The following is a 27,917-nucleotide window of genomic DNA, read 5'->3' as shown; positions in this document are numbered from 1 at the left end:
CGCACACACACACACACACACACACACACACACACACACACACACACACACAGGGTGTTAAGTAGAGGGAAGTGTACATAAAGGAACATGGATGGGGTATCTTATTATTTAGTGACGCACTCGTATTTGGATTCCTTAAATACTGGGTTTGCAGTCACAATTTGGGCTGGGCAAAAAAAGAAATTTATTGATTTATCAAAAAATTTTAGCTTTTTTTTTAAAATGTTTTCATTATTTTTTTTGTTTGTTATTTTTTTTCCCCATTACAGTTTTCTGGACTTTTTCACGTTCCGTCCTTGTGGGTTACCGTAGCGCGATGTGCGCCAGCCCCCTCTTTGTTTACCCTTTGAGTAGGCTATATGTGTGCCACAGGCATGTTTAATTTTTTATTCGCACTATGCTGAAATGCTAAGGAAAGAGTTTATTTTATTTTTTTTAAATTGTAATGTTATATGTTATAAAATCTGTAATCTGATTTCTTAATCAGAAAATTGAAGCTACTGTGAAGTTGCTGTTGCACTTTTAATTAAACCTGGTTTAAAGCTAGAAAGAGCCTCATTTACTTTTTGGGGGGATTGTTCTATGCATTTTAACTCTTAAAGACAAACACAGCAATAAATGTGCACTTTCGGCAATATATCTGATGTCTGCAGTCATTTTTAAGTGCATTGAAAAAAAATCGAAACTCGAATGGAAACTCAAATATTTCTTTGAAAAAAGCTGAGATTTTTTTTTAAAGGCAAAAACGCCCAGCCCTAGTCACAATCAAATAAATGATAACAAAATGATGTAACATGCAGTTTGTTATAGATAAATAGGTAGATAGATAGATAGATAGATAGATAGATAGATAGATAGATAGATAGATAGATAGATAGATAGATAGATAGATGGATAGATTGCAAAAACACAATATCAGTAGCATAAAACTAACTAGTAATTAATGACGTCATCTAGGTTTCATCCAGCTTTGTATCATGTGTTAGCTGTGATAGGTTTAGTTTACCCCACACCCTGTACAAGACAAAGTCACAATGGAATAAAGAAGATGGTGATCTATCAAAATAAAAATGACTACATTGTAGGATTTTACTTTCAATTCAATGCTACTTGTGGCATGAATCTATTGTTACTTGATTTTAAGAATGACTTTAGGCATATGTCCGTATGTATTGTCCGCAGGGCTCACCCATTTGCTCTTACGGACGGTCTATTTAAAGAATCCAATGAGCCTTCAGCAAATTCCTCCCAGAAAAAAAACCCCACTCCGGTTAAAACATTAGTCCTTCTTCACACTCAAACTTTTAGATTTTTGTTGCTACAGTTGTAGACAATTATGTGCATGTGTGCAATAACCTCTGTTATAATTCAATTGAGTCTATTTCACTTTATCAATAAATCCAGAGGCGTTGCTTGTAGGAGAGCAAAATATAAGTTAGAGCGATCCCCCTGCAAACAAAATGGATACGGTCTATTGAGTTTCTGAGCAAAAAGAAAGCATTCTGCATATGCGCTATGAGCTCAAGTCCTTCATGCTATGAACTGCTGGACCTGATCTTCACTCATGAAAGCTGACAATTCTAAAACCCAGGGTCCAACGTGCTCCAGTGGGATCTTAGCAGGGCAATCAGCCCTTTCGCTTTCTCCACTGCCCCATAGCTGCTTATGACGTCATGCAGAAAGTGCTGTGCTGCACCAAGGACATCTGTCTGTAAGCGTCTGGAGGGCCGCAAGCAGCACCTCAGGCCAGAAGGAGAGGGGTGGGGAGGGGAGCTTTTGTTGAAAACAGCAGAGATAGAGATTGGCAGGTTGGGTTATAAAGGCATCAAGGAACCTGCAGCTAACCCCCCTCCACTTTAAACCTATCAGAACACTTCAAGCCTTTTAAGGATTAGAGGCATTTTAGCACCGTCAGGCAAAATAGTTTTTTTTTTTTTTTTTTTTTTTGGACAAATATCTTTTTTCAGTTTTTGATAGCAATTCATTAATTTTACAGTTCATAAAAAAGGTTCAAATAAATGTTTTTTTTCCACTCCAGTAGTGAAAATGTGTTTAAAGCTAGAAAAAAGAAAGTTTAGTTAAAAGTAAAGTGTTTAGAATAAGAACAGCAAAACAAAATCTATTAGAAAGCCAAGTAGGTCGTAGTAAATTAAGAAGATATTTGATGTAGTTTTTAGGTATTTTTTGGTTGTTGTTTATTCAAATTCTATTTGTTAAGGTGCGTTGACACCCAACCCGACTGAAGCGACTCTGGCGACTAGATTACATTCAAAATCAATGTAAATGACGCAACGTCAAGCGACCTTCCTTCAAGCAACGCAAAGTGGCTCAAAGTTGAAAAATTTTTCAAGCGACAATTCCCCCAGCTCTGCAGGGCTGTACTTACTGGGGCCAAATGCTACACCTTGAATAAGCCTTTTAAATTCTAATTATATTTTGAGTGAACTTATCCTTTGGTAACTTTGTAAGTTAATCATTTCAACCGTATGTACAAGCGACGCCGTCTATGATTAGTGCTGTAAACGTCCAGTCGTAGAAGAAGTGATCATCCCTCTCTATGCAGCAGCTTTTAAGTGATTCAACACTAGTTTAGACTTTTCTGATGGGTCATTCCAATTGTAAATCAGATTTAGCTAAGCATGTCATTAACATTTGCTCAAAGTCAACATTGTTGTAATGTAATAGATACACTGCTATTGTTTAGCTTGTAATATTAGCTTTACTTTTTCACCAGCAGGACAATGTCATCACGATCAAACTGTGTGACAGTCTACCAATGTGAACATCACATTCTCCCAAAATAGTGTTTTTAGCCTCATTCAGATACAAGCATTTTAATGTCATCTGTTATAAGGAATGTTAAACTTTTATAACTAAGAGCACCTGCCGCATCATGGCTATTATGTATGGGCCATATTCAACTGTTGAACTGAACAAAACTATTTACATATTTGAAAATATTTGTTTTTAGAAGAATCCTTTTCCTCTGTGGGATATTAGATATGTCCAATCTTTCATTGAAACGCATCTTTAAAAGTACTTTCAAATTTACATTAAAAACTATTTTTTTCACTCAAGTCTTTTGTTGAATTTTAGTGGACATATGACATGCATAGGTTTGTTGAAAACAGTTTTACAGTCTCTTTGATAAATTTCCCTGGCGGATGTTTTATTCTTTACTCTAACCAGGTTAACATGGTATTAACCATCTGGCTAGACTTACATATTGTGTCTATCTTAGAAGGACACACTAAAAATGTCACCCACAATAGTACCCTAAATCACTTATACTAATATTAAAGCTATGGATTGGTTTTGTTGGTAACTCAGAAATTGTTCTACATCCTCTGACCTTTGCAAATATAATTTGACATTACAAGATCCTGTTTTCTTCCTCCAAAGGGCAAACAGCCAGACTGAAATCTCTGGTATTTAAGTGACGGAATGGCACATATTTATTCAGTGTTATTGATCGGATCTGGCAATTGTATTCATTCTCCTGCCTGGTTATTTTCTCAGTCTTAGAAAGAACCTAGTTGTGACCTTTGTAGAATTTTGTGGTAAATATTGTAACTATTAGGTACAGCTAATGACTTCATGAGTCGAAGGTTTCTGTTTTTCACGTTTGTTTAAGGTCTTGAATTTGGCACACGCATGTCTTGTTTGCGGTTTCAGTGCAAATGAAATACTGTCATATGTTAAATCACAAATAATTAGTCTTTCAAGATGAAAGTTAACTTAAAAATGAAATTTTTAAAATGATAAAAATATTTTTGTTTGTTTGACAAGGATGATATAGGAATCTAAAACAGAATGCTAACATCTAACAGAAAAGTTATTAACATACATACGTTTAGCGCAGACAAAATGTTTTCATGCAGGTGTAAAATAAATGATTTTAAGTATTGTTCATGTTAATCAATTGACAAAATACAGTTGATGAAGAGATGATCAATATAAAGTATTAGCTTGTTTGTATCAGTGCTGAAAACAAATTTAAACCTCCCATTCTTCCATTCTGTTTGCAGAAATGCAGCTTCTACTTGCTTCTACCTTCTCTATCCTCCTTTCGTTTGCTGTAAACAATCATTGTAAGACTTGTATGTCCAGAGCACCTGCTGTTACCAAGTAGTGGTCAAGGCCTTTGGCTGCAAATATTCATGAAGACCACTTTTGACCAAACCAAATAGTATATAGGTGTCTTTGTTCTACTGGTTACTGAGTTCTGAGTCGGTTGCGTTAGCTTGATATGTTGGTCGACTGCTGCACTGAAGTTTTCTTGGCTGACCAGTGTGTCTGTGGTCCTCAAAGTTGATCATTTCCTTATGTTTTTGCGAAAGCGCTTGAGGTGCAGTTAGAATCTTAGCTTTGTATTTTTTTTCTGGGAATATCTGGACTTGCACCCAGACCTTGTTAGTTCCTCAGTTATTTTGGAGCTTCTTACACTGGTTTTTGATTGTTTAACGTACATATGAAATTAATCATCGCTAGCACCCGTTTGGTATAAATGTTCGATCGGACAGCACACTATAATCCTACAATATTCTTGACATTGTAAAAGTGTACAATAAAAATGTTTATTAATGTTTATTTGAGTTTGATTTTTATGTCATCTGCGCACTCACTTTATTATGAATCTGTAATTTTCATGTTTTAAATGTTTTCTTAGTTTACTGATTGTCTCATACTGTAATTTTGTCATGATTGGGTGTTGGTGTGGACCCAAATGCAGGGGAAGAAGGAGGCAGGATGCAGGAATAGCGTTCTCGGAACCAGTCCATGTTTAATTCAAAAATCCAAAATCCAAAATCAAAACTCAAATCCAACTTAGGGGAGTTGGAACAGGGAGCAAGACCAGACACGAGGAAGCAGATAACAACCCTGACATCACACAGACACACAAACAATGATCCAGCAGTCATACTGTGTCCAAACACTCAGCTAAATAGTGGAGGAGGCCTGATTGGGAATGGGCCACACCTGGGTGAAAACACGAGGGAGCTACTCAATCACCCACCAAGCACACAGACATCACTGGGAGGTGGAGCCACAAACAGGAACACCTGAAACACAGACAAGACTCAGAATAAAACAAAGACACAGAATAACTAAACTAAACAGAACATGACAGAACCCCCCCTTTAAGGAGCGGGTTCCAAACGCTCAAAACAAAAATCTATCCACCCAAACACCAAACCAGGGTGGGTGGACGGGGGCCCGGAGGAGGGACGAAACCAAGTTAGGCAGCCTCCCATGAGGCGGAGCCGGCGAAGCAGGGGACCAGGAGTCCGGCGGCCTCCCATGAGGCGGAGCCGGCGCAGCAGGGGACCAAGAGTCCGGCGGCCTCCCATGAGGCGGAGCCGGCGAAGCAGGGGACCAAGAGTCCGGCGGCCTCCCATGAGGCGGAGCCGGCGAAGCAGGGGACCAAGAGTCCGGCGGCCTCCCATGAGGCGGAGCCGGCGAAGCAGGGGACCAAGAGTCCGGCGGCCTCCCATGAGGCGGAGCCGGCGAAGCAGGGGACCAAGAGTCCGGCGGCCTCCCATGAGGCGGAGCCGGCGAAGCAGGGGACCAAGAGTCCGGCGGCCTCCCATGAGGCGGAGCCGGCGAAGCAGGGGACCAAGAGTCCGGCGGCCTCCCATGAGGCGGAGCCGACGAGGCAGGCGGGGAGACCTCCGGCGGGCCGGGCGAAGAGGGCTCAGACGAGGCAGGCGGGGAGACCTCCGGCGGGCCGGGCGAAGAGGGCTCAGACGAGGCAGGCGGGGAGACCTCCGGCGGGCCGGGCGAAGAGGGCTCAGACGAGGCAGGCGGGGAGACCTCCGGCGGGCCGGGCGAAGAGGGCTCAGACGGGACGGGCGGGGAGACCTCCGGCGGGCCGGGCGAAGAGGGCTCAGACGGGACGGGCGGGGAGACCTCCGGCGGGCCGGGCGAAGAGGGCTCAGACGGGCCGGGCGGGGAGACCTCCGGCGGGCCGGGCTCAGACGGGAAGACCTCCGGCGGGCCGGGCTCAGACGGGAAGACCTCCGGCGGGCCGGGCTCAGACGGGAAGACCTCCGGCGGGCCGGGCTCAGACGGGACAGGCGGGAAGACCTCCGGCGGGCCGGGCTCAGACGGGACAGGGGTGCGGGGAGCCGGCACTGGCGGCGACGTTGGCGGCCTGGTGCGGGGAGCCGGCACTGGCGGCGACGTTGGCGGCCTGGTGCGGGGAGCCGGCACTGGCGGCGACGTTGGCGGCCTGGTGCGGGGAGCCGGCACTGGCGGCGACGTTGGCGGCCTGGTGCGGGGAGCCGGCACTGGCGGCGACGTTGGCGGCCTGGTGCGGGCAGGCGGCACTGGCGGCGACGTTGGCGGCCTGGTGCGGGCAGGCGGCACTGGCGGCGACGTTGGCGGCCTGGTGCGGGCAGGCGGCACTGGCGGCGACGTTGGCGGCCTGGTGCGGGCAGGCGGCGGCCGGGTGCGTGGAGCCGGGACTGGCGGCAGGGCAGGCGGCGGCCGGGTGCGTGGAGCCGGGACTGGCGGCAGGGCAGGCGGCGGCCGGGTGCGTGGAGCCGGGACTGGCGGCAGGGCAGGCGGCGGCCGGGTGCGTGGAGCCGGGACTGGCGGCAGGGCAGGCGGCGGCCGGGTGCGTGGAGCCGGGACTGGCGGCAGGGCAGGCGGCGGCCGGGTGCGTGGAGCCGGGACTGGCGGCAGGGCAGGCGGCGGCCGGGTGCGTGGAGCCGGGACTGGCGGCAGGGCAGGCGGCGGCCGGGTGCGTGGAGCCGGGACTGGCGGCAGGGCAGGCGGCGGCCGGGTGCGTGGAGCCGGGACTGGCGGCAGGGCAGGCGGCGGCCGGGTGCGTGGAGCCGGGACTGGCGGCAGGGCAGGCGGCGGCCGGGTGCGTGGAGCCGGGACTGGCGGCAGGGCGCGGGGAGCCGGCACTGGCGGCCTGGTGCGGGGAGCCGGCACTGGGCCGCTAGCCTGACAGCTAGGGGACACAGGAACGCTAGCCTGACAGCTAGGGGACACAGGAACGCTAGCCTGGGAGCTAGGAGACACAGGAACGCTAGCCTGAGAGCTAGGAGAAACAGGGACGCTAGCCTGAGAGCTAGGAGAAACAGGGACGCTAGCCTGAGAGCTAGGAGAAACAGGGACGCTAGCCTGAGAGCTAGGAGAAACAGGGACGCTAGCCTGAGAGCTACGAGAAACAGGGACGCTAGCCTGAGAGCTAGGAGAAACAGGGACGCTAGCCTGAGAGCTAGGAGAAACAGGGACGCTAGCCTGAGAGCTAGGAGAAACAGGGACGCTAGCATGAGAGCTAGGAGAAACAGGGACGCTAGCATGAGAGCTAGGAGAAACAGGGACCCTAGCATGAGAGCTAGGAGAAACAGGGACGCTAGCATGAGAGCTAGGAGAAACAGGGACGCTAGCCTGAGAGCTAGGAGAAACAGGGACGCTAGCCTGAGAGCTAGGAGAAACAGGGACGCTAGCCTGAGAGCTAGGAGAAACAGGGACGCTAGCCTGAGAGCTAGGAGAAACAGGGACGCTAGCCTGAGAGCTAAGTGAAACAGGGACGCTAGCCTGAGAGCTAGGTGAAACAGGGACGCTAGCCTGAGAGCTAGGTAAAACAGGGACGCTAGCCTGGGAGCTAGGTAAGACAGGGACGCTAGCCTGGGAGCTAGGAGACTGGCGGGGCTGACCCTTCCTTCTCGACCGACCTTTACCTCGTTGTAGGCTCCGGGGTCCTCCCAAAGCCAGTCGAGTTCCCCTGTAGGGATCCCTAACAGGCTCGTTCTCCCATCCATACCAAAGATCTTCCCTGGCCTCCAGTAGGTAGCTCTGCCAGTAGGCAGTCCTTTCAGCCAGGTCCATCTCTGCCAAATCTATCTCCGCTGGATCCACTTGTGGCTGGATCATTCTGTCATGATTGGGTGTTGGTGTGGACCCAAATGCAGGGGAAGAAGGAGGCAGGATGCAGGAATAGCGTTCTCGGAACCAGTCCATGTTTAATTCAAAAATCCAAAATCCAAAATCAAAACTCAAATCCAACTTAGGGGAGTTGGAACAGGGAGCAAGACCAGACACGAGGAAGCAGATAACAACCCTGACATCACACAGACACACAAACAATGATCCAGCAGTCATACTGTGTCCAAACACTCAGCTAAATAGTGGAGGAGGCCTGATTGGGAATGGGCCACACCTGGGTGAAAACACGAGGGAGCTACTCAATCACCCACCAAGCACACAGACATCACTGGGAGGTGGAGCCACAAACAGGAACACCTGAAACACAGACAAGACTCAGAATAAAACAAAGACACAGAATAACTAAACTAAACAGAACATGACAAATTTGTGTTTCCAAGAAACTATATAGTTGTTGTTGAGGACCCCAGGAGCCTCGTTTATAAACGCTGCGTACGTACAAAAGAAAGTAAAGTTTGGGATTTATAAAAAAAAAACCTGACGAGATAATGTGCGCACCTCCAATGCAGCTCTGACCACAAAATCATGAGAAACGGAAAACTCTGACGCCAACAGGAGAAGGATTAAATTAAAGACAGCTCTGTGAAATTAATAGAATTTGTGCGAAATAATCAAACACATTGAACATTTCACAACACATATTATTTGAAGGATGCATATGCAAAAACGGAGAAGGAAAAAATTATACTGACGCCCCAGGGAGTGAGTGACGTACGCGCACCTACAAATACAAATTTATATTAACAATAATAAAAATAGTAATAATAATAATAGTAACCAAAATCACATGATCATTGCGCAAAACTGCCGATCAATTGGCTGCAACACTTGTAGATGTTATAAAAAGGAACACACTCTAATGCGTAAAGACGCACAGTGGCTTATCTGGCACTGCTTGAGGACGAGGTGCACGGGATACACCGGAGGGAGAGAATCTTCAAAGACCAGCGAGATCTGTCGGCAGGACCCCCCTTGAGGACAAGGTGCTGCGGGAGGGAGGAAGAGACTGAAGTGGGAGGAAGACGATCGAGCTGCTGCAGAGTTTAATTCCATGTTTTTGACGCATATATAGTGCATCTGTGTGTCCCTCACCTCCGTTACACAGAGGGGATCCCCACTAATCCTCCAGCTTTTTGTCAGGCTGAAGTCCGGTGCTCTTTCCTCCACCTGTTGAACAGATGCTGAGAGTGATCCACATTTCTTCCTCCACTTTTATGTGTGATCGTTTATTTTTCACCTGTCACAGTCGATGAGGCAACGCAACCTGATCTGACTTTTTTTTTTCATTCGTAATGCGCACTGTCACCAAAATATGCTCAAAATATGCTCTCCACCTCACATTGAGTGAACGTTTTCCCTCTCAGTCCGCCTTGAAATTTGTATTATTGAATATTCATTCTGGGCGTTCACCTGACCTTTTATGGGCACCAAATGGGTAGAGCAAGGTGTTTCTTCACGTGCGCCAACCTTTGCGTTGATTGTGATTTATAAACGGAAACAGGCGTGGGACGTACGTGCCCCCTCGTTTATAAATCGTAAAAAAAAAGATTTGTACGCACTTCCTGGTTTTTAGCGTACGCCAGCTGAAGTGTGCTTACCTAGGCACACTTTTATAAATGAGGCCCCTGGTCTGGATTAACATCCTCAAGGGACTTAAATGCTCAAACATATTCAGGCGGACATCTGCACAGCGGACTCATGGCGGACTGTCTGCTCTCCTCAGAGCTTACGTACTCAAGCGCACCGCTGCATAGTGGTTTCCAGTAAAATCCTGGGACGTGTTTATCTCTCCTGCCCTGTTTTACCAGGCGGTGAAATACAGGTCAGTGTTAGATTTAATGTGGGTTGATACAAAGCCTAGCAATATTTTGTGCGACACCAGATACGCGGACAAGTCTGCACGGTTGTAAAAGCTGAGCTTTGCACTTACGAGTATGTTTGATCCTTAAAGTTGCTATTCAGAGTTTTTGAGAGAACGTCTCAATGTCCAGCCCTCAACAGCTCTATTTCCTCCCCTGCCTCTGCCAATCTACCAGAAGTTACACCTCTACGTTTGTGCACACGCATTGCAAAACATAACAAAGTCGCTTAACTACAATAACAACACATTTATTGTTAAAGTGCCATAACTTTTGATTAAAACATGTTTTACCTGAAATGTCGCCAAATCCAGGTCCGTTTGGAATCCTTTTAAAAGCAGCAAGTCTGTCCACCTTTGAAAAGCAGCTCCGAGATAACTCCTGTTGTGGTCACAAAGACGTTTATCCACAAGCTTTATACCCGGACTTTTCTTTTCTTTTTTAGTAAAAGCTTTATACGTTGGCAATCGTGGAATGGGTAACGAGTTTCGGAGCGCTCCTCCATGATGCCATACTGCTCAGAGTGATACCTATTTGCTGTTGTGACGCTGCATGCGCATTCAATTTGATTGACAGTGGCTCGCTCCAGGAAGTCGAAGCCTATTGGCTGGGCAAAGTCGGTGCTTTCTTGCATTTGTATAAGGGTCTATGGATGAATGCAGGACTTATATACATGAATGTATATGAATGACCACCGGCAGTAGACCATAGTAAAAGACTAGTTAGGTATTTTTACGCATTTCAAAAGAATGATACACAAACACAGATTTTTCAGAAACTCTGGATATAAGCTTTTTGTGTCGATGCTGCTCGAACTGAACAACAAACTTCCAGATCAGAGTGGATGTTTAATTCTTGGCTGCTACAGCCATGACCAACTACCTAAACATGCAAAGTTTCATAAACAAAGAAAATGGTAAAGATTGGCTAAAACCTTACTTGTGTCTTGTAGCAGTAATCAACAGCCAAAGCCGAATAAATGTAGAAGCACCAGATTGAAATCAGGAGTCAGTCTCCCAGTGTCATTGCGACCACTTCCCTGATAGGGAAAGCAGACTGGAGGGTTGCAGATGGCAAAATGAAGTCTTCATTTGCTGTACAGTCGTAAATCTGAAAATGCAGGCAGTTGCTGTGGGCATTTTCAGCCCATGCCTGGTGCCAACTGCCAGGCAGCAGATATGCCGGCATCCTGGTGCCATCAGAGAGATAGCTGAACCCCTACTCCCCGTGCTCCTCTATCGTTCCACCACAGTGCAGTTGGAGTGGGATTCTTTGAGGTCAGGTCGCAGTGATCTGTTGGGTTGTTCATGGCAAAGTGTAGCATGGTTAGCATTGATAGCTTAATGCTATTTTTCCATGTGGACACTAGACAGCAACATTCATTGTCTTCTCACTGTTTTCTGTATGACTTCTACTAAGGCTGGCATTAAGCAACCCCTAAGTCCCTTACTTTACTTATATGTCACCATTCTTCTCCTAAATGATTGTTGATGCTACATTATTGTGTTTACACTTGCTTTCATTGTCAAAAAGAGGTAAATATAGAGTATGTGTTCAGACTGCTGTACCACTGCCATTATTTCCTCTACTTTGTGTTTGTCAGTGTGTTTTGAGTCTTTCAGCAGTTCCTCCATGCTAAATGTGAAGTGGCAACACCCTAAAGGGCATGCCTTGCCAGCGGGATTTTAGGTAGAAAAAAATATCAGAGAAAACTGCATGCGCATTTTAGATCAGGCAGAGTACACCAAAGCAACCTTTTACACAGTGCTGTCTGAAAGTAACATGGAATTTTCCCCTGATCAGACAACATACATGCCTCACACAAACACCAGGGCCCACCGAGCACATGCTGAGAGATAACATAAAAGAACATGAAAGACATCAAGGCGCACATTGATTGTCCCTGTTCGCTGCAACCCAGGCCTCTCTTCCCCCCAGCGGGCATGCACACAGACAAGCTGGTGGGTTGCCATTCCCTCTGCTGTGGCCAAGATTGATAGACACACGTGTGTGCGCGCGTGCATGTATGTGCATTGCGTTTGCGTGTTGGAGGGAGTGCTGACACCCTCTGTGCCATGGCCCCAGGCCATCACACCTCCACCCAGTAGAAAGGGCAGCTCCTAGCAACGCTTGATTCCCCCACAGCCCTGCGGCCTGACATGACATTACTGTAGGCTGTGCACATCCCCTCCCTCCCCTCATACACCACAAACGGCTAAAATCACAACAGGAACATGTGACCACACACACATACACACAAACTAGCAGTTTTTTTTTAAGATCAACTAATGGCTGTCAGGCGCCTTCCATTTTGTTTATGCCACAAAGAGTTTTCAAGTTAATGGGTATATATTTATGAGATTATCTTTTGCTCATGTGATGCCTTTCTTACCATTTGATCATTTGTATCAAGACTATTTGAAGTTGGCATTTTTATAATAATGAATCTTGATGATATGGAGTGAACTCTTTGGCTTTAGATAAACAATACAGTTTGTTTAGTTGGGTTGTTAGCATTGTTTCACCAATAAAAGGCCTGTATGTAAGAGAAAAATCATGTTTGTATTGGGACCATTTTTCTAAACAAACTACATATGTACGCCAATATGTGTAAAACTTCACTGATACTTAAAGAAATATTTTTTTAATCCTTGTATTTTTTTTTTAACAGATGCAACAACAGGAGTTAGCCCAGATGAGGCAGCGAGATGCAAACCTGACTGCATTAGCTGCCATCGGACCTAGAAAAAAGCGTAAAGTGGATTCGCCGGGGGCCACGTCATCAGGAGCCGAGGTAATGAAAGTTTATTTATTTTAAATTTTTTTAATTTACAGTATTTTAAAAAAATTTCTAAGCCAATAGCTGGCAGTACATGGCACAACAAGACTCAGTTTGCTGAAGGAAATTTGCATATATGGTGTGTGGCGACTTCATAAAATGATGCTTAAAAACATTGCTCTATATACTAGCATATTTAGATAGGTGAGAGAACAATTAAAGCAGGATTCATTTATCATTATTCCCTCCCGCTTTTCTCTGCTGATGATAGACAAGGAGGTAACTATGACAACTTACCAGCTGAAGCTTTTTACATCAGTACAAAAAACTGTAAAAAAAAAATATATATATATTTTCAAACTCATAATGCTGTGTAGGTAGCTTTTATTGTAAACATTCATGGGTATGTCATTCCTGACTGTGGTTAGGTTTCATAATTGGCCATTTGCTAATTAGCAAATATGATTATTTGAATGTGTGCAATTTTTTTTTTCTTTTCATGTTTGCAAAAACCACTTATTTATGCAGCCTGTTCACTTTCCACAGTACAAGGATTACAGCAATCCTAAAATGTTATACTTGTAACACATTTTGAGAATGACATTAGCAGAGTTGGGTGATACACAATCTTTTATTTCACTTAAAATGTCAATGTTTCCCAGCCTATAATGCCTGGTCTTTACTATTTCTGAATGAACCTTTTGAGCCACACAGACACACATTGATAACATTTATACAGTTTCTGGAATTGTGTTACCAACATACACAAACAGCTCTATCTCTCTCGCTCTTTCTCACTCACATGGTAGGGTGGCTCCTCCTCTCAAGTCTAAATCATACTACTGCGTCACGTTGACAGCGTTGCGTAGCCCTCTGTGTCAATGCAGACCCCTACATTGTAACCTGACGCGCGCCTCCCTAAATTCCTGACAAGCGATGCAGACAGCAAGCGCTGTTATTGGTCCACACCAAACCTCATGGTCATTTCCTTTTCCGGTCGACACCACCACCATTTTCAACTTTTTGCAGAGCGGTGTTTTTTCTACAATGAGAACCAAGATGGACAACACACAATTACACATACACGCACATGTACGCACACACACAATTACACATACACGCACATGTACGCACACACACAATTACACATACACGCACATGTACGCACACACACGATTACACATACACGCACACGTACACGTACGCACACACACAATTACACATACACGCACATGTACGCACACACACAATTACACATACACGCACACGTACGCACACACACAATTACACATACACGCAAGCGTACTCACACACACAATTACACATACATGCACATGTAAGCACACACAATTACACATACACGCACACGTACGCACACACACAATTACACATACACGCAAGCGTACGCACACACACAATTACACATACATGCACATGTAAGCACACACAATTACACATACACGCACATGTACGCACACACACAATTACACATACGCGCACGCACACACAGACACACACAGCCACAACTCTCCAACGGCATGGCAGTAAATTACATAGTGACGCGTTCCCTCAACGCAAAACTCTTGTTGGTCAACCACTGCGTCACGCCGTAGCTTGTGATGCAGTAGCATGATTTAGGCCACATACTCTTACAACATCATGAGAAGCACAGTTTAATGGATTGTTAAGTGCGCTCTCAGAATTGTATTTAACAACACAGACTTACTCTGAAACAAGCCACACTACAGAACTTACTCACACATGTTTTACTATTATGAGAGAAAAAGCCAATAGTGGCACAACATGCTGTTATTATGATAAGTGCATTTTGTACAAGGGAAATTCATCCACTGGAAGGACTTTATTGAAAAAAATATGTTGTGGTTTATATCGTAAATCACAGTTTTGAAAAAAAATACTGATATGAATTTTGGTCCATATCACCCATCATACTTCTTACGGGAGCCAAAATAGTGTGTAGCTTTTAGCGTTTAGTTTTGCTTTAGCTAGTCCCAATTTGACTTTTTAAGTCTGCAAATGTGTTGGCTAATTCTATCCTTATAAGCAGATTTGACCAAGCGTTGGGTTGTTCTTTCACTAACATAGAACATGAGCTGGGATTAGACATCATCATACCAGTGATGTGAAATATCACTGGTTTTAGATTAACTAGGCTATTCTGTTATAAGGAAATAATATCTAACCAAGTTTTTCATAGGAAGAGACTCCAGTATCACATTTCTCCAACAAAGCGTTCTACGTGAAGTCATGCACAGTGCTGTAACGAGTCATGTTTCCCTTTAGGCAGGAGAGGCCACATTTAAATTTCACATATTTTTCTGTAAGTATGATGAATCTAAAAAAAGGCTGAATTTTGAATGTCAATTGGTCATTTTAGTGACCTGCTTATCGAGTTGCATCTTCACATCCTTGGCTTAGCAGCAGTATGCTGCAGAGGAGCATAGTTATGCACCCGGTAAAAAAGCATAAATAACAAAATAAAAGCATTACTTCTGGTCCTTGAGTACAGTGCCAACCTCTTTCAGAATGTTTTACCCTGATGGGTATTAGCCTGCGACCTTCTGCTGCACTAGAAAAAGCTACAGTCTCAAGCTGCTCTCCCAAATGCAGTTACACAACATAAACATGAATTTACATTATGTCGGAGTGGTTGCCTGTTTTCTGTCTTTTTTCTTTCCTTGTAATGTTGTGTATATGTTTAATTACAAGGCATTAGTGAAGTCACAGTACATCCCTCCTTTAGTGTGAGTCTAGAAGAGGGTGTAGAAGAATTCTTAACTTATTTTCACTTCGTTTTCACCTCCTCACATTTCTTCATTTCACATGGGCTGCAAGCGCCGGCGGCGTTCTCTTTCCCTTCTCCAGAGCAAAGTGAATGTGACTTTTCTAAGGGGGTCACAGGATGCCTGGAGGCCTGTGGGTGTTACTGGACTGTTGCCTGCTCTTAGCTTCACTGAGGGGCTTGTCATAGATTTCATCTCCACAGAAATGAGCCGCAGGCCTTGGCCAGGAGCACAAGCAGCCAACGTTATGAAGGGCCCACGCTGATTATTTCCCTCTGACATCGCATCCTGAGCTTTCCGCATTAATCCCAGACAAAGGCAGCCCTTCAGTGCTGTGCCAGAGCTGAAATTAGGAGCCAGATAATGGCCTTGTTGAGATCCTGTTCTTTTCGAGCCATGGCTCCTGTTGAAATGCTTCTCTTCAATATTACATCTCACCTGCCGGTTCCTTTCCACATCCGACCAGCTTTCAACTTTCTTGCAACTGTTAGCGAATGCAGGTGACATGAAGTTGGAGTTCCAACCCCAGGCCACTATACACAGATACCTTTATTTTGAGGATTTCTTGGCCACACTTGGGCCTATGCCATGATGTGACTTGCCACAGGCTGTGAAACTGATAGCCAGTCAAGACTGGAGTGCCTGTCTCCAGCCTGATCTAGTCTGCAGGAGGAAACAAAGGAGGTCTTACAGGACTCCTCGGGGTGGATCATGTCTGAGGAGCCAATGGCAGTGGCTGCTGGTTGGCTCACTAGAAGAGGGTCCACTGAGACACAGGTACGAGCCGCACAGGCACACAGAATATGACTTGTTTTCTCCTTAAAATGAATGCCTAAATTTCTGAAAGGAACTATTTTGTTGGGTTTGTAAAATCAAAGGATAAAAGAGGAGTATGAATAAAGTACATTTAATTAAAAATGTGAACTGCTTTTGGTTGACATGTACTGCACAGATATATGGAATGCTATAGGAACCCAAAAGTATTAAGTGGAAATTATCAGATATTTGGATCATTATAGAGTATTAAATAGACATGTCATGGTTTTTCCCATTCACCTTGTTCCTGTAAATGAAATGATTTTAGGCACAATTAGCTGTGTGATAGGAGAACAAGTTTATGGCTAACTGATAACAAGGATCATTATAGATCAATGTTTTGCTGGAAATGCCTTCTTTTTTCAAACAAATTGAAGCATATTAATATTTATTGTAAACAGGAATTTAGTTACATCATCTTTTGTTAGGAATTTTGTGTTCTGTATTTGCTGCACTTTTTTGTGTGAGGCTATAAATAAAATTGGCAGTGGCTATCCGTACGGTTGCCATTTCAATATTCTGACATTCTATCCGTATGCAGCGCCCCTATTTGGAAAGTTTAAGTCACGTAATAGGTCAGTCATTGGTCAGCTTAGGTTGCGTGACTAGGACTAAACCTAACCCTAACTCTAAAAATTGTTGCGATATTGGGTTATAACCTAACCCTAACCCTAAGATGCTATGTACGTGTATTTCGTTAACCATACCAATAGTACTGGGTGTTGTCCGTACGGCAAATGTACAAATAGACACTTTATTTAAAGTTTACTTTAATGATCATGTATTTATCCTGCAAAATGTTGCACCCATATTTAGGAAGTAGTGACCCCAGAAATGAGATGGATAGTTCTGAAATAAATTTGTACATTGTTATGGAAGATTACTAGAGTCAGTTCTATCACAGATTCTACAGTTTATTATTTCACACATTCAAAATTATTTTTACAGTTTCCAATACCTTCATTGACTTTGTTTGTTGTGACTTCACTGCTAAGATGAGAGCATCAGTATGTCCATGGTTTACATTAAAGGATCTGTGGTGTAAAACCGCGCCTGGATGCACAACATCCTGCCGTGTCAAACATGCTCTCGGCTCTGGAATATCCTTGTCACAATTTCCAAGCACATAGGTTATTTGTTACATTTAAGCATTTGTTTGTTAATGGGAAAAGTGACAACAGCAGATGAACTGTATCCTGTTTGTTCAGCCACATGGCTCCTTCGATTCTGCCTCGAACTGGACGCAGTATGAGGGACAAAAGGTAGGCAATCGGTTTAAATAGTGAGCACAGTCTATTTTTCTATTTTAATTCATTTCACTTCCTTCCTTTGTTGCTGTAGATCAGAAAAAAGGAGTGAGGCAATAGAGTGAGAGGCATTGAAAGAAAGGGGGGAAAAGCACAAGGAAAAGTGATGCCCTTTCCTCCAGCGAAATTAACAGGAATCACGTGGAAAACAATCTGAGTCTCCAATGAAGGAGGGAGAGGAGGGGGACCATTAAAATTAGCCTCGAGCTATGGACTGCACCCAATATCACTAAAGCTGCACTCACTACAGATGTGGAGGCTGGCTTACAGGCAAACTATGCTCTGTTCTATAGCTACAATTAAAATCAACCTCGCTGCCAAAAAATAGGAGGGGGGGATAGAAGGGGTAAAAAGGCAGACATGGAACATCAAAGACAGATTGAAATGTGTAGTCAGTAATAAGAGTGGTCTCCACGCCCTGAGGTTCTCCACGGTCCCCTTGTTAATGAGAAATTTTGACCTCTGGTTTGTAAGTTAAACTTGTAATCTCGGTTAATGAAGTAAATCAATCCCAACTCGGAGTGTTCAATGTCTCTCCTCTTGCTTTCTCCCCGCCAACCTCCCCTCTGTCCTCTCTTGTGCTTTTTTCCGACTCCTCCTTCTCTTACGTCCCTCCCAACGTGCCGCCTGGGAGTGAAACAGCCAGGTTTTCAACCAGACAAACAGGAAACTCGAAGAGTACACGGCTTCCGGAGCTGGAGGGGGGTGTGAGGACTCAAAGGACTAAGACCAACCAGGCTGTTTGGTTAAGGAGAAGACAGACCAGTAGTGCTCTAAAACTTGCTCCTCCTCCATATTTCCCCTTTAGCTTCTTAAAGTTTCCTTGGGTTAGTATTTGGTTAAAAGTCATATATGCTTGGTGGTGGCGGAATAATGAGCAAGTTAGTGTTCACTGCAGACTATTTTAGCGAAACACGAGCACAACACTGTTGCTTTACAAACCAAGCACAGTGGTTATTTTAGGAGAGCAGTTTAACCTTTTCATATTTTCCTCAAACATGTGGATCTTGTCTTTTGCCCTCAACTGCTGTGAGGCTTCTGTTAAAGCCTCTGAGTGCATTGACATTAACCCCCTGATTAGCTGTTGCATTTATTTATTTTTCACTATTAACATTTTTCAGGGTGAGCTCTGACTTACAGCTGTTCAACCTGAAATCAGGATGACATGAAGCATAGGAATTCCAGTGTGGATTCTCTTTCTCAGCGTAGTACGTAAATATGATTAAAGAGGGCACTTTGGTTTCATAATGTCAAGGAGATTGTAATGTTGACTTCACATTTAAAGGCAACCTAGTATCTCGAGTGAAGACACAAAGGAGACAGAGTTTAGTCTTCACAATGGTTACAGTGGTTTTTTGGCCAGAATCCATGTGTTGGTAGAGCATTAAGACAATGCACTTAGCCAACTTTTCCCTCCCCTTCACAACGCTGAGCACTGAAATACCCACTAAGACCTTTTGTTCTTTGTACATATGGGTTAGGGATTTTAAATGAGGCCATTGAATTACTAACAAAACCTGTATGGTTTTTTATTTCAATTATGTGGATTGCAAAAAAACAGTATCATTAAAACATGTTTTAAATAGGTTGTTTTATTTTAAGATGACGTTTGCAATATGGTCAAATTATGTATTACATTCCATCTAAATATTGTAAGCAGGTTTAAAACATCAACAAGCCTCATCTCTCTCCCATCGAACGGTTTCTAACTCAAAAGCAAACTGTATACAGATCAAGTTATCTCTGAATAGGTTGAGTGATAGTTTTAAGAAAATTGTGGATCTAGATCAGGGGTCACCAACACGGTGCCCGCAGGCACCAGGTAGCCCTTGTGGACCTCGTGAGGTGCCCTCAGGAGTTCTAGTCAGCAATGAGTTCCATCTAAAATCTGATTTACTTTTCAGTATTCAAACTCACAAAGATAAATACAGATGACAAATGTACGGTACAATAAAGTTTTAGTATTAATTTAACTGTGAACATTTAGTATTTAAGAAGTGCTCTTCTAACTGGTAGCCTTTTGGACTATGCAGTACCTATGAAGTAGCTCACATTTTAGAAAGGTCGGTGACCCCTGCTATAGAGTAAAAATATACGTGGAATGCTAATGTTAGCATGCGGATTTGAAGCTGGATTCTCAAACAATGCTACTGTCTAAATTTTTAGAAATTCAAATAAAGAATGCATGCCCCTCACTGGGTCAGGAGGTCTGTATCATATATTGAATAAATAGACTATGAGTTTTTCAGTTTTTGGGGCAGATTCACTAAAGGTTTAGGGGTATTAAAATGTGTGCAAATGTCACTCCACACACTAATAAGGGGTACAAACTCCAGGGAATCACGACTGTTCGTCTTCTGCGTTTCACAATGCGCCCACAATCCATTTAGTGCGTTTACCTCTGATGAATATATAAAGTAAGGGGGGCAAAAAACTGAGAGGGGGAATGCAAATGAATGAATGCAGTGCAGACGCAATGCAATTCATCAAACCAGGCACCATTTGCGGTTATTTTTTTATGCGCTGAAAATGGTGTGCAAACACACAGATCATCGCTGCTCTGAATGTTGACATAAAACATAGCAGAGATGGAAAAAAATCCAGTTAACCTTTCTAGTATAAGAAAATAATTTCAATAAAACAATAGTCAATATTAACAGCCACTAAATAAGAAAATGCAGAGTAAAGTGTGTGAGGGAGAGAAAAAACTGGACACCCGAGATGGAGCATGTGGAGTCTGGTATGGCTGCGGTGCAGAGAGTCGCTGTGCGCGGACCTCCATGGATGTCGCTGCGGACGCACCGCTCCAAGAAGCTCCTGTGTCTTTCTCTCCATGTTTTTACTGTAAAGCTTTCGTGTCGCATTGATGGCAGGAGCGTCAGGCCAGAATCAGCAGAGCAGCTGTGTAATTTACGCAGCAATGGAACAATGGTCACATATGCATGACAAGCACTACTCAGGAGCTCAGACCTGCTGGATGATGGTCAGTAGATCATCTTCAAATGGTGCTGATCGACTGATTGACAGACTGTTGCTGCATTAACTCAGATCAATAGCATCAACAGATCAATAGGATGGTTTCTGTCCAAATCTACCTGTTTTTCATGGACTGATAAGAGCAAAGTTACAGGACCTGACGGAGCACCTACGTTCAATTAGGGGGGAAATTAGGTTTTAAAGTTGTTGTTTTTTTGTTTTTAGTTTTTTAAAAAACATTTTTATTTGTTTTCTACAGTATTAAATGCTTGTGCAGCAGACAGAGAAGTCCACCTGCCTCCAATTGAAGTTCTTCAAATGTCATTTTGTGCCTCTGTGCACTCACCTCTCCACGTTAAACAAGCAAAATGTTCATTTATTTAGGGCGGTCTCAACCACATCTATACACGCACCTGTAAGTGCAGCAATGTTAGTGAATTCCCCACAGCAGGTGAGCAAACAGCGCCACCAAAAGATATAAGGACGCACCTGATTCACCACCCTTTATTTCAGATCTTACTGAATCCGCCTCTTTATGTGCAGTATACAGTCAAATTACAGTTAGTGTTCCGTTGGTTTAAAGTTTTTCGCCTCTAAAGAATATTAACTGAGTGAGTGGGTGGGTTTTTTGAATTCTTTAGTTTTAATCTTTAAAATTGTTTTAAGTCCCATTTTGTATATTACCCCAAAATAGAACATAAATGAACAAATGTCTCGGTCACATTTATAATGTTCATTCAACTTGTGGTTTATACCTGTTTCATTCATTCAGTTTTATTGAACAAAAGCCATTCATTCAAAGGTAAAAACAGTCATTTGATTAGTAATACTATCCATCCATTCATTTTCAGACCTGCTTGCTGCTTTTTTCAGGGTTAGTTGTACTACCATTTTGTAATCTCAAAAATATTTTTAATTCAGTAATTGCATTTTAACATAAATGCTAAATAATAAATGTCATGCAATGTAATGTTAACACTGTAATATATTTGTATGTAGTAAGTAGATGTTCAGATAAAAATCACAAAGTGCTGTACAAAACAAGGGTGAATTTAAAACAACAGCAGCAACATCATAACAAGGATAACAGAAGTTAAACATCCATTAACAGAAAGCTTTTCTGAGAAGCAAAGTCTTCAAATGCTTTTTAAAAGAGTCCACACAGTTAAACTCACGGCACCAACGTTTACGCCAAAGTAGTGTATGCCCCTCTTTGCTGCCTTTAAAACTTTGCCCTGAAATGTTTAAATATACAGTTTTGACAACAAAGTGGAGCCCTGGGCACTTGAAAGATAACAATCTTAAAGAAATTAATTACCTCCCTTGTTAATCTTGATATAATTAAATTTCTGGAGATTGAAAATTGCTCTATTTTTTCCCTCCTCTTATGCTTTGCTGCTCTGGAGACGAACTATCAATGGTTGGCTCTCTAGCTAGTCTGCTGGTCAGGGACGTGGAGACAGTCTCCCGTCATGGGCCCATGCTGTGATATGTAGCTTTGTGCAGACCCACTCTACTCATCCTACGCCTTCACCACTCCGAGGACTAGACAGTGAAACCCCCTCAATCAGTTGCCATTCTGTGAGTGCCTTTGCCTTCTTCTTCCTAGAGGAGATGGACACTCATGGCCTCTAGTTTCTAATTTGTTGTGTGCAATAAAACAAAAAAAAAAAACCTAAACTGCAGGCGCTGTTAATGAATTTGTCAATACTGCATCTTTGAAACTCACATTGTACAGCCCTGGAGAGACCCCAGATTTCTTTTTGTAATGGCTCACTTAAGAAACTCCTGTGCCTTTGTGTGCCATTTTTGTAGGACCTCCTGCAGAGCTGTTAGAGTCAAACCTGATTGCTCTGTGCAGCACATAAATGGCATAACAAAATAAACTGTAGATGTTGTTGTCTTTGTTTGTTTTTAGGGTTTTCTTCCTTTAAATGAATTTGATGCAAGCTCCATTGTCAGCTTTCAAGGTTTGATCCTGAAGGAAGAAAGAAAATGCTGGAAAAGGCTTTTCATGAGAGGGCGGAGCAGTCAAGTATGTTCTGTATGGAGTAGACGAAATGCCAATGAAAGGCATAAGGAAGCATTTGAGTGACCCAAAATGAGTTTTACTGGAAATCCTGGAAGCAACTGTCCCATCTTAAAAGTCACTGTTAAATTATTTAGTATCAGAATCTCTCTGGTTAGTATGTTTAGTCTTTATGTACAAAAAATATTTATTGTTGCAATGATACAGACAGTAATTAGTAATAGTTGTATATATTAGATAAATGGTAAGTGAATATTTTTAAAATAGGACTTATTGAATTGTACGGTTCATTCAAATTGTTCTTTTTAATTAATTGTACAATATCTTAGTCATTAAATTCAGTTTGTGGTTTGTGATATACAAATGTATCATGTGGGTAATTTACAGTGTACCAGTATATGTGAAAAACTTCCTACGATGCAAGCAGTTGTTTTAGCGATTTTTAGTTTAAGAAACCTAGAATATTCTCTAAAAATGAGTTCATTTAGGAATATAAATGTCACATGGAAGGTTTAAGGTCCTCCTGTGACCGAGCCTTCATCCTTGGTTTGTCCTGCAGCCAACTCAAACCACAACAAACTCTTTTTATGCTAGAGTCGAGAGAATAATAAGTGAGTACTGTACTTTATAGACTGCTGACTGTTGATAATTCAATCAAAGATTTGATCATTGCCACTACAAAAAAGCTAGAGCTGTAAGCAAACCCAATTATTCAACTAGGTTTTTACTTCAGGGCAGACACACCTTGTCTCCCGAGTCCCTAGAGATTCACTTCTGATTTTGGCTTCCAATTACGTATAAGATCCTTCTTAACCAGAACCAACCAACGGCTACTTTACATCAGAGCACCGCATAGAAAAGTAAAAGTACCACTTCCATTAGAGTTCCCCTTCCAGCCCTAATTCTGAGGGTAATCTCGTTGCTTTTGTTAAAACATAGTTCTGGTACAGTATCCTCTGAGTTGTCTTTTATTGGGAAAAACAGAACATCTAAAAATAGCTTCAGAAAATTGTGAAAGAGAACAAACAAGGCGATCCATTAGCATGGATGGGTTATTGGCTGGCTTGCCTCTTCTCATGGCGGCCCATTAAAAGTGGTAATGTCTGCCTGCAGCACTGCCTGAGGAAAAAGAAGGAGGCCGTGGAAGGCGTATTTCACATGCATCAGACACTGGAATTAAATAGACCAATGTTCCCTAAAAAGACTGAAGTACATCTCTTTCTGATGTGCGTCCCGGGCAAAAATTCATTGATCTTAGAATGTCCCTTGGCAATTATAAAATATTAAATCCAAGTCGCACTTTTCAGCGCAGCTTAATTTTTTTCCCCCCTCGCTTTTCACTGCTTTCCATTTGACCAATTTAGAAAAAAGAAGTTAGAAATGAACGGCCAAGAAAAGAAAGACACTGATTATAGAGACTGTGCTCACTTTTAGATATCCTTTGTTATGATTCTGTATTGTTTTTGCAGAACATCTCAGATCATTAAATGAAATTAGCCCCCATCAAAGCTGAGAGCACATTATTACACCAAGAGAGCTGTATTCACCATGAGCCCTGCTGACTGGGATTGAAGCTCTCATGGGAGTAAAACTTGTCTGACATCTTTATTTTTGAGCACAAGGTTCTCTGAGCCTCTGGTGTGCTGTCTCAGCACTCTGGGGATGACAAATATTTGTCAGCTGCCTTCCATTAGGACTGTGGCCCTGGTGCTGGGCTCCATGGCCTTTTTGTGTCCCTCTGAGATTACAGTTAATTGCCCAAATCATTGAATTTATTGTATATTTTAATAAACACAGTCAGCCAGCTGTTTGACAAGGTATGCAGTTCATTAGCTCTCTATGCTTGTTTGTTGTTTCCCTAATTAAGATGTAGAATCGATCATTGAGTGTGTAATGTACAGTGTAGCCAGGCTTGTACAGGGAGTCTCTCTGCTAAAATAAAAAGGCATGGCATCCGCCTGGTAAAGCTCTACCATTTAGCACACTGACTGCAATGGGAATTAGACATCTTGTGCTAATTAGGGAGGCCAATTAACTGTGAAATTCAGGCATTTTTGACAAATAATCTCAGCAAATTCCAGGCACTGCTCTACTCCTGGATTCTCCGGGTCATGAATTCAGAAGAAAAAGACTGGTGTTGCTGGGAAATTCATTGATGCTTTACTGAAAGGCAGCATCTTTATTAAGTATATTTGGACATGGGCAATTGTATTAAATTAATTAGTGGTTTTTGTTTCTACTAATACTCACATACTACTTATTCAGAAGCATTAGCAGATCTGCACTTTGTTTGGTCATCAAAAAACAGCCCATAAATGCATTGCACAACAGTAGCATGCATTTTAAAGGAGCAGCGGTGTGGTTTAGAGCTGCACCCAATAGGGTTGGGGCGCCGAGATCCGGTTACAAATAGGAACTGGTTCCAAAGTCCGGTTCCGGAACCGTTACAAAGATGTTTGAATTCTGATTTTTTTTTTGGTTCCTAAATGCCCACACTAGTTTGTTTTCGCGGTTTGTATTACTCCACCCTGTATAAAGGTGCGTTCACACCAAACGCGACTGACGCAACTGCGGTCACTTCAATCACCCATGATGAGTCCTGATGGTCACTCTATCACTTCATCGCTCCAGTGATGTAATGAACAGGGAACAGTGTGTGTGTGTGTGTGTGTGTGTGTGTGTGTGTGTGTGTCTGCCGGTGACAGGGAAGAGAAAGGGCTGATCACTTCTTCTCCGGACATACGTTTATAGCACTTAACATAGACAGCGCCACTTTTACGGTTTAAATGATCAACTTACAGGATTACTAAAGGATCAGTTCACCCAGAATGTAGGCTTATTTAAGAAGTTAACCGCTTTCATCGTGCTCCGGTAAATTCAAGAAGTCCAGGCTGCAGACCTCCACTGTAGCCATCTCACTGTAGCGGGAGGGAGGGGCTACTGCCTCGGCTCTACAGACAGTGACGGCCGGGGGAGTTGTTGCTTAAAAAGTTCAACATTTTCAACTTTGAGCAACTAGGTTGCGCAGGACCTAGTTGCCAGAATAATAATAATTTTTCTCAACAAGAACTGTTGATTGATTTTCCACATGACTGCTCCAGGGTTTGAGTTTGTTTTATATACTGTACATCTACCTGAGCTGCAGCTCTTTGTTTTTTCAGTTTTACAGTTACAGTTGGCGATCCTTGTAATTTAATACCTTGGTTACAGTACAGCAACCAAATTAAACTATATCAACTAAGTGAATTAATAAAAATGGCCTGTTTAAATGCTTTTTCAAATGAATAAAATTTCCTGTGACCTGTTGACCTGCACAACTCAAAGAATCTGAATTGCGAATCGTTTAGAAAATGAATTGAAATTCAGAATTGGAATCGTTAAAATCCAAACAATGCCCAACCCTAGCAACCAACGCTTATTTTTGTAGTAGACTAAGCTATTAATAATTTTTTTGTATAGTTGACGAGTCATGATTATTTTTCTGTTTTGAAGCACATATTTTGTTACAAAAGTAACGCAATTACACTAATGTATTCCTTTTAGCTATAACGCAGCAATGAAACTCATTACTAATACAATTTTGGTGGTATTATACCTATTACAAATCTCAGTAATGCGCATTGCAATGCATTTTAACCTGAGATGTGAAAAACAGCACCAGTTGACAGAAAGAGATGCAGGCGTGGTGAAGTGAAAGAGAGCAGATGACCAAAGTGCGGAAAAAAATCAGACAAAGCAACAGAAATGAAGTTTCTCACTGTCTGCCGTGCTACTTGAACCAAGGGGAGCTAAACATGTCCGTTAACTTGTTGGTTGTGAAATTCGGTTTCAACAATCACAAAGAATACATTTGTAAAAGCACAGCAAAGAGGAAACACTCTGCGGTGTGTAGGTGACCAGCCATGTTATTTCTTGGCATAAATACTTTTAAACACTTGCTGTACATTCAGCTGACATAAAAATCTTGTTTTCAAATATTATGTGGAATAATTGTGAATTTATCAGTAGCAGTAGTAGTTTTAATATTTTAGTAAATTTTTTGCAGGCACCTTTTTTCTCCGTCAAATGTATTTAAAAGAAACTAAAACTAAAAAGAGAAAAAATGTTTATGGTCTTGGTCTTGGTCTTGGTCTTGGTCTTGGTCTCGGCTTGTCTCGGTCTTGGTCTTGACTCGGTCTCGGCTCCCAGAAGTCTTGGTCTTGTCTTGGTCTCGGTGCATTCTGGTCTCGGGCAAGTCTTGGTCTCGGTAGTGTGGTCTTGAACACAACACTACCATACAGTATACAGCGACACAAACTCAGTACAAGACACCAGCGTATGGCTGAGACTGAGGCTTATACAGATCAGATTCCTGCTCTTAAATGTGCAGTGTAGAAGTTTTTGGTTTAGAAGTGTTTATTGTAGAGACATTTACAGTAGAAATGCCGCTGTCTGGCAGCGAAAAACAAAAGCAGAGCTGACACTTGAAAATGATACATGATTCCCTGGATTGTTTTCTTGTCTTCTTAGTTATTGTTTCTATTCATAGACTTCATGAGTGGTTTGTATTGAGGGCTCATAAAATAGTGTTACATTTTGACTGGTGGTCATGTCATCTCATAACTGGTTTGTATTGGGCACGCTCATAGAAAACACTGTTACATTTTACTGTTCACCATGCTAGCAGCAGTAAAAAAGTGCACTAAAAAAGCCAACAGATGTTGTAAATTAACATGTGACATTTTAAAGGTTACTAATCCCAGTGCATGCTAGCTTTGTGCTGTGAGCTTTAATTAAAAGAGAATATAAGAATAGAAACAAAAAGAAAGTGATTGTGCGTCTTGTCATGTCATAAGGCTATAGGTTACATTATAGTTGTTTTTAGCTCTATTGTGTTTCATATGAATAGGCCTAGGCTTTAAATATTTATGATATCTTTATCATAACTTATCAGACTTTAACTTGGTCTGCTTTTCTGATTCTGACTTGCATTGTTACATTGTTATAATAGGCACAGCCGAGTTCACTGTGCCTATTATATTAAGTTGTTAGTAGCCTAGACAGTCATTATGCTATACCACATCACGCTCCACTGGATATATAATCACCTACAATAAACTATATTTTAGCATTTTAGAATGCTAGTCATACTTCTGCGGTTATCTTGGTGAAAGTAACTCAAAAGTAGTGTAACGCATTACAATTCAGAGACAGTAATATTGTAATGTAACTAGTTACTTTTAAGTGACAGTAACTACTAATATGTAATGTATTACATTTTGAAAGTAACTTGCCCAGCACTGTTTAGCATCGAGTCTTCTTGCTTCTCGGAGTTTTTACTGGTTCTCTCCCAGTTCAAAAACAGCTACAGTATGTCAGGTTCATACAAGCTTTTTAAAACCACAG

At 42.5% G+C, this 27,917-nt stretch overlaps 1 protein-coding gene across 3 annotated transcripts in view; it reads left to right on the top strand.

The window, feature by feature from the left end:
• The window catches only part of LOC114459542 (transcription initiation factor TFIID subunit 4), a 138,845-nt gene that overhangs the window by 98,643 nt on the left and 12,285 nt on the right, over nucleotides 1-27,917 (top strand). For all 3 annotated transcript variants that reach the window (XM_028441766.1, XM_028441759.1, XM_028441757.1), the window contains one exon: nucleotides 12,493-12,615. In XM_028441766.1, coding sequence (XP_028297567.1) covers nucleotides 12,493-12,615 — 123 coding nt within the window. The remainder of the gene's footprint in view (nucleotides 1-12,492; nucleotides 12,616-27,917) is intronic.

Source organism: Gouania willdenowi, chromosome 3, assembly GCF_900634775.1.
Source record: "Gouania willdenowi chromosome 3, fGouWil2.1, whole genome shotgun sequence".
Classification (NCBI taxonomy): Eukaryota; Metazoa; Chordata; class Actinopteri; order Blenniiformes; family Gobiesocidae; genus Gouania; species Gouania willdenowi.
This window is presented reverse-complemented; position numbering and strand designations above follow the sequence as displayed.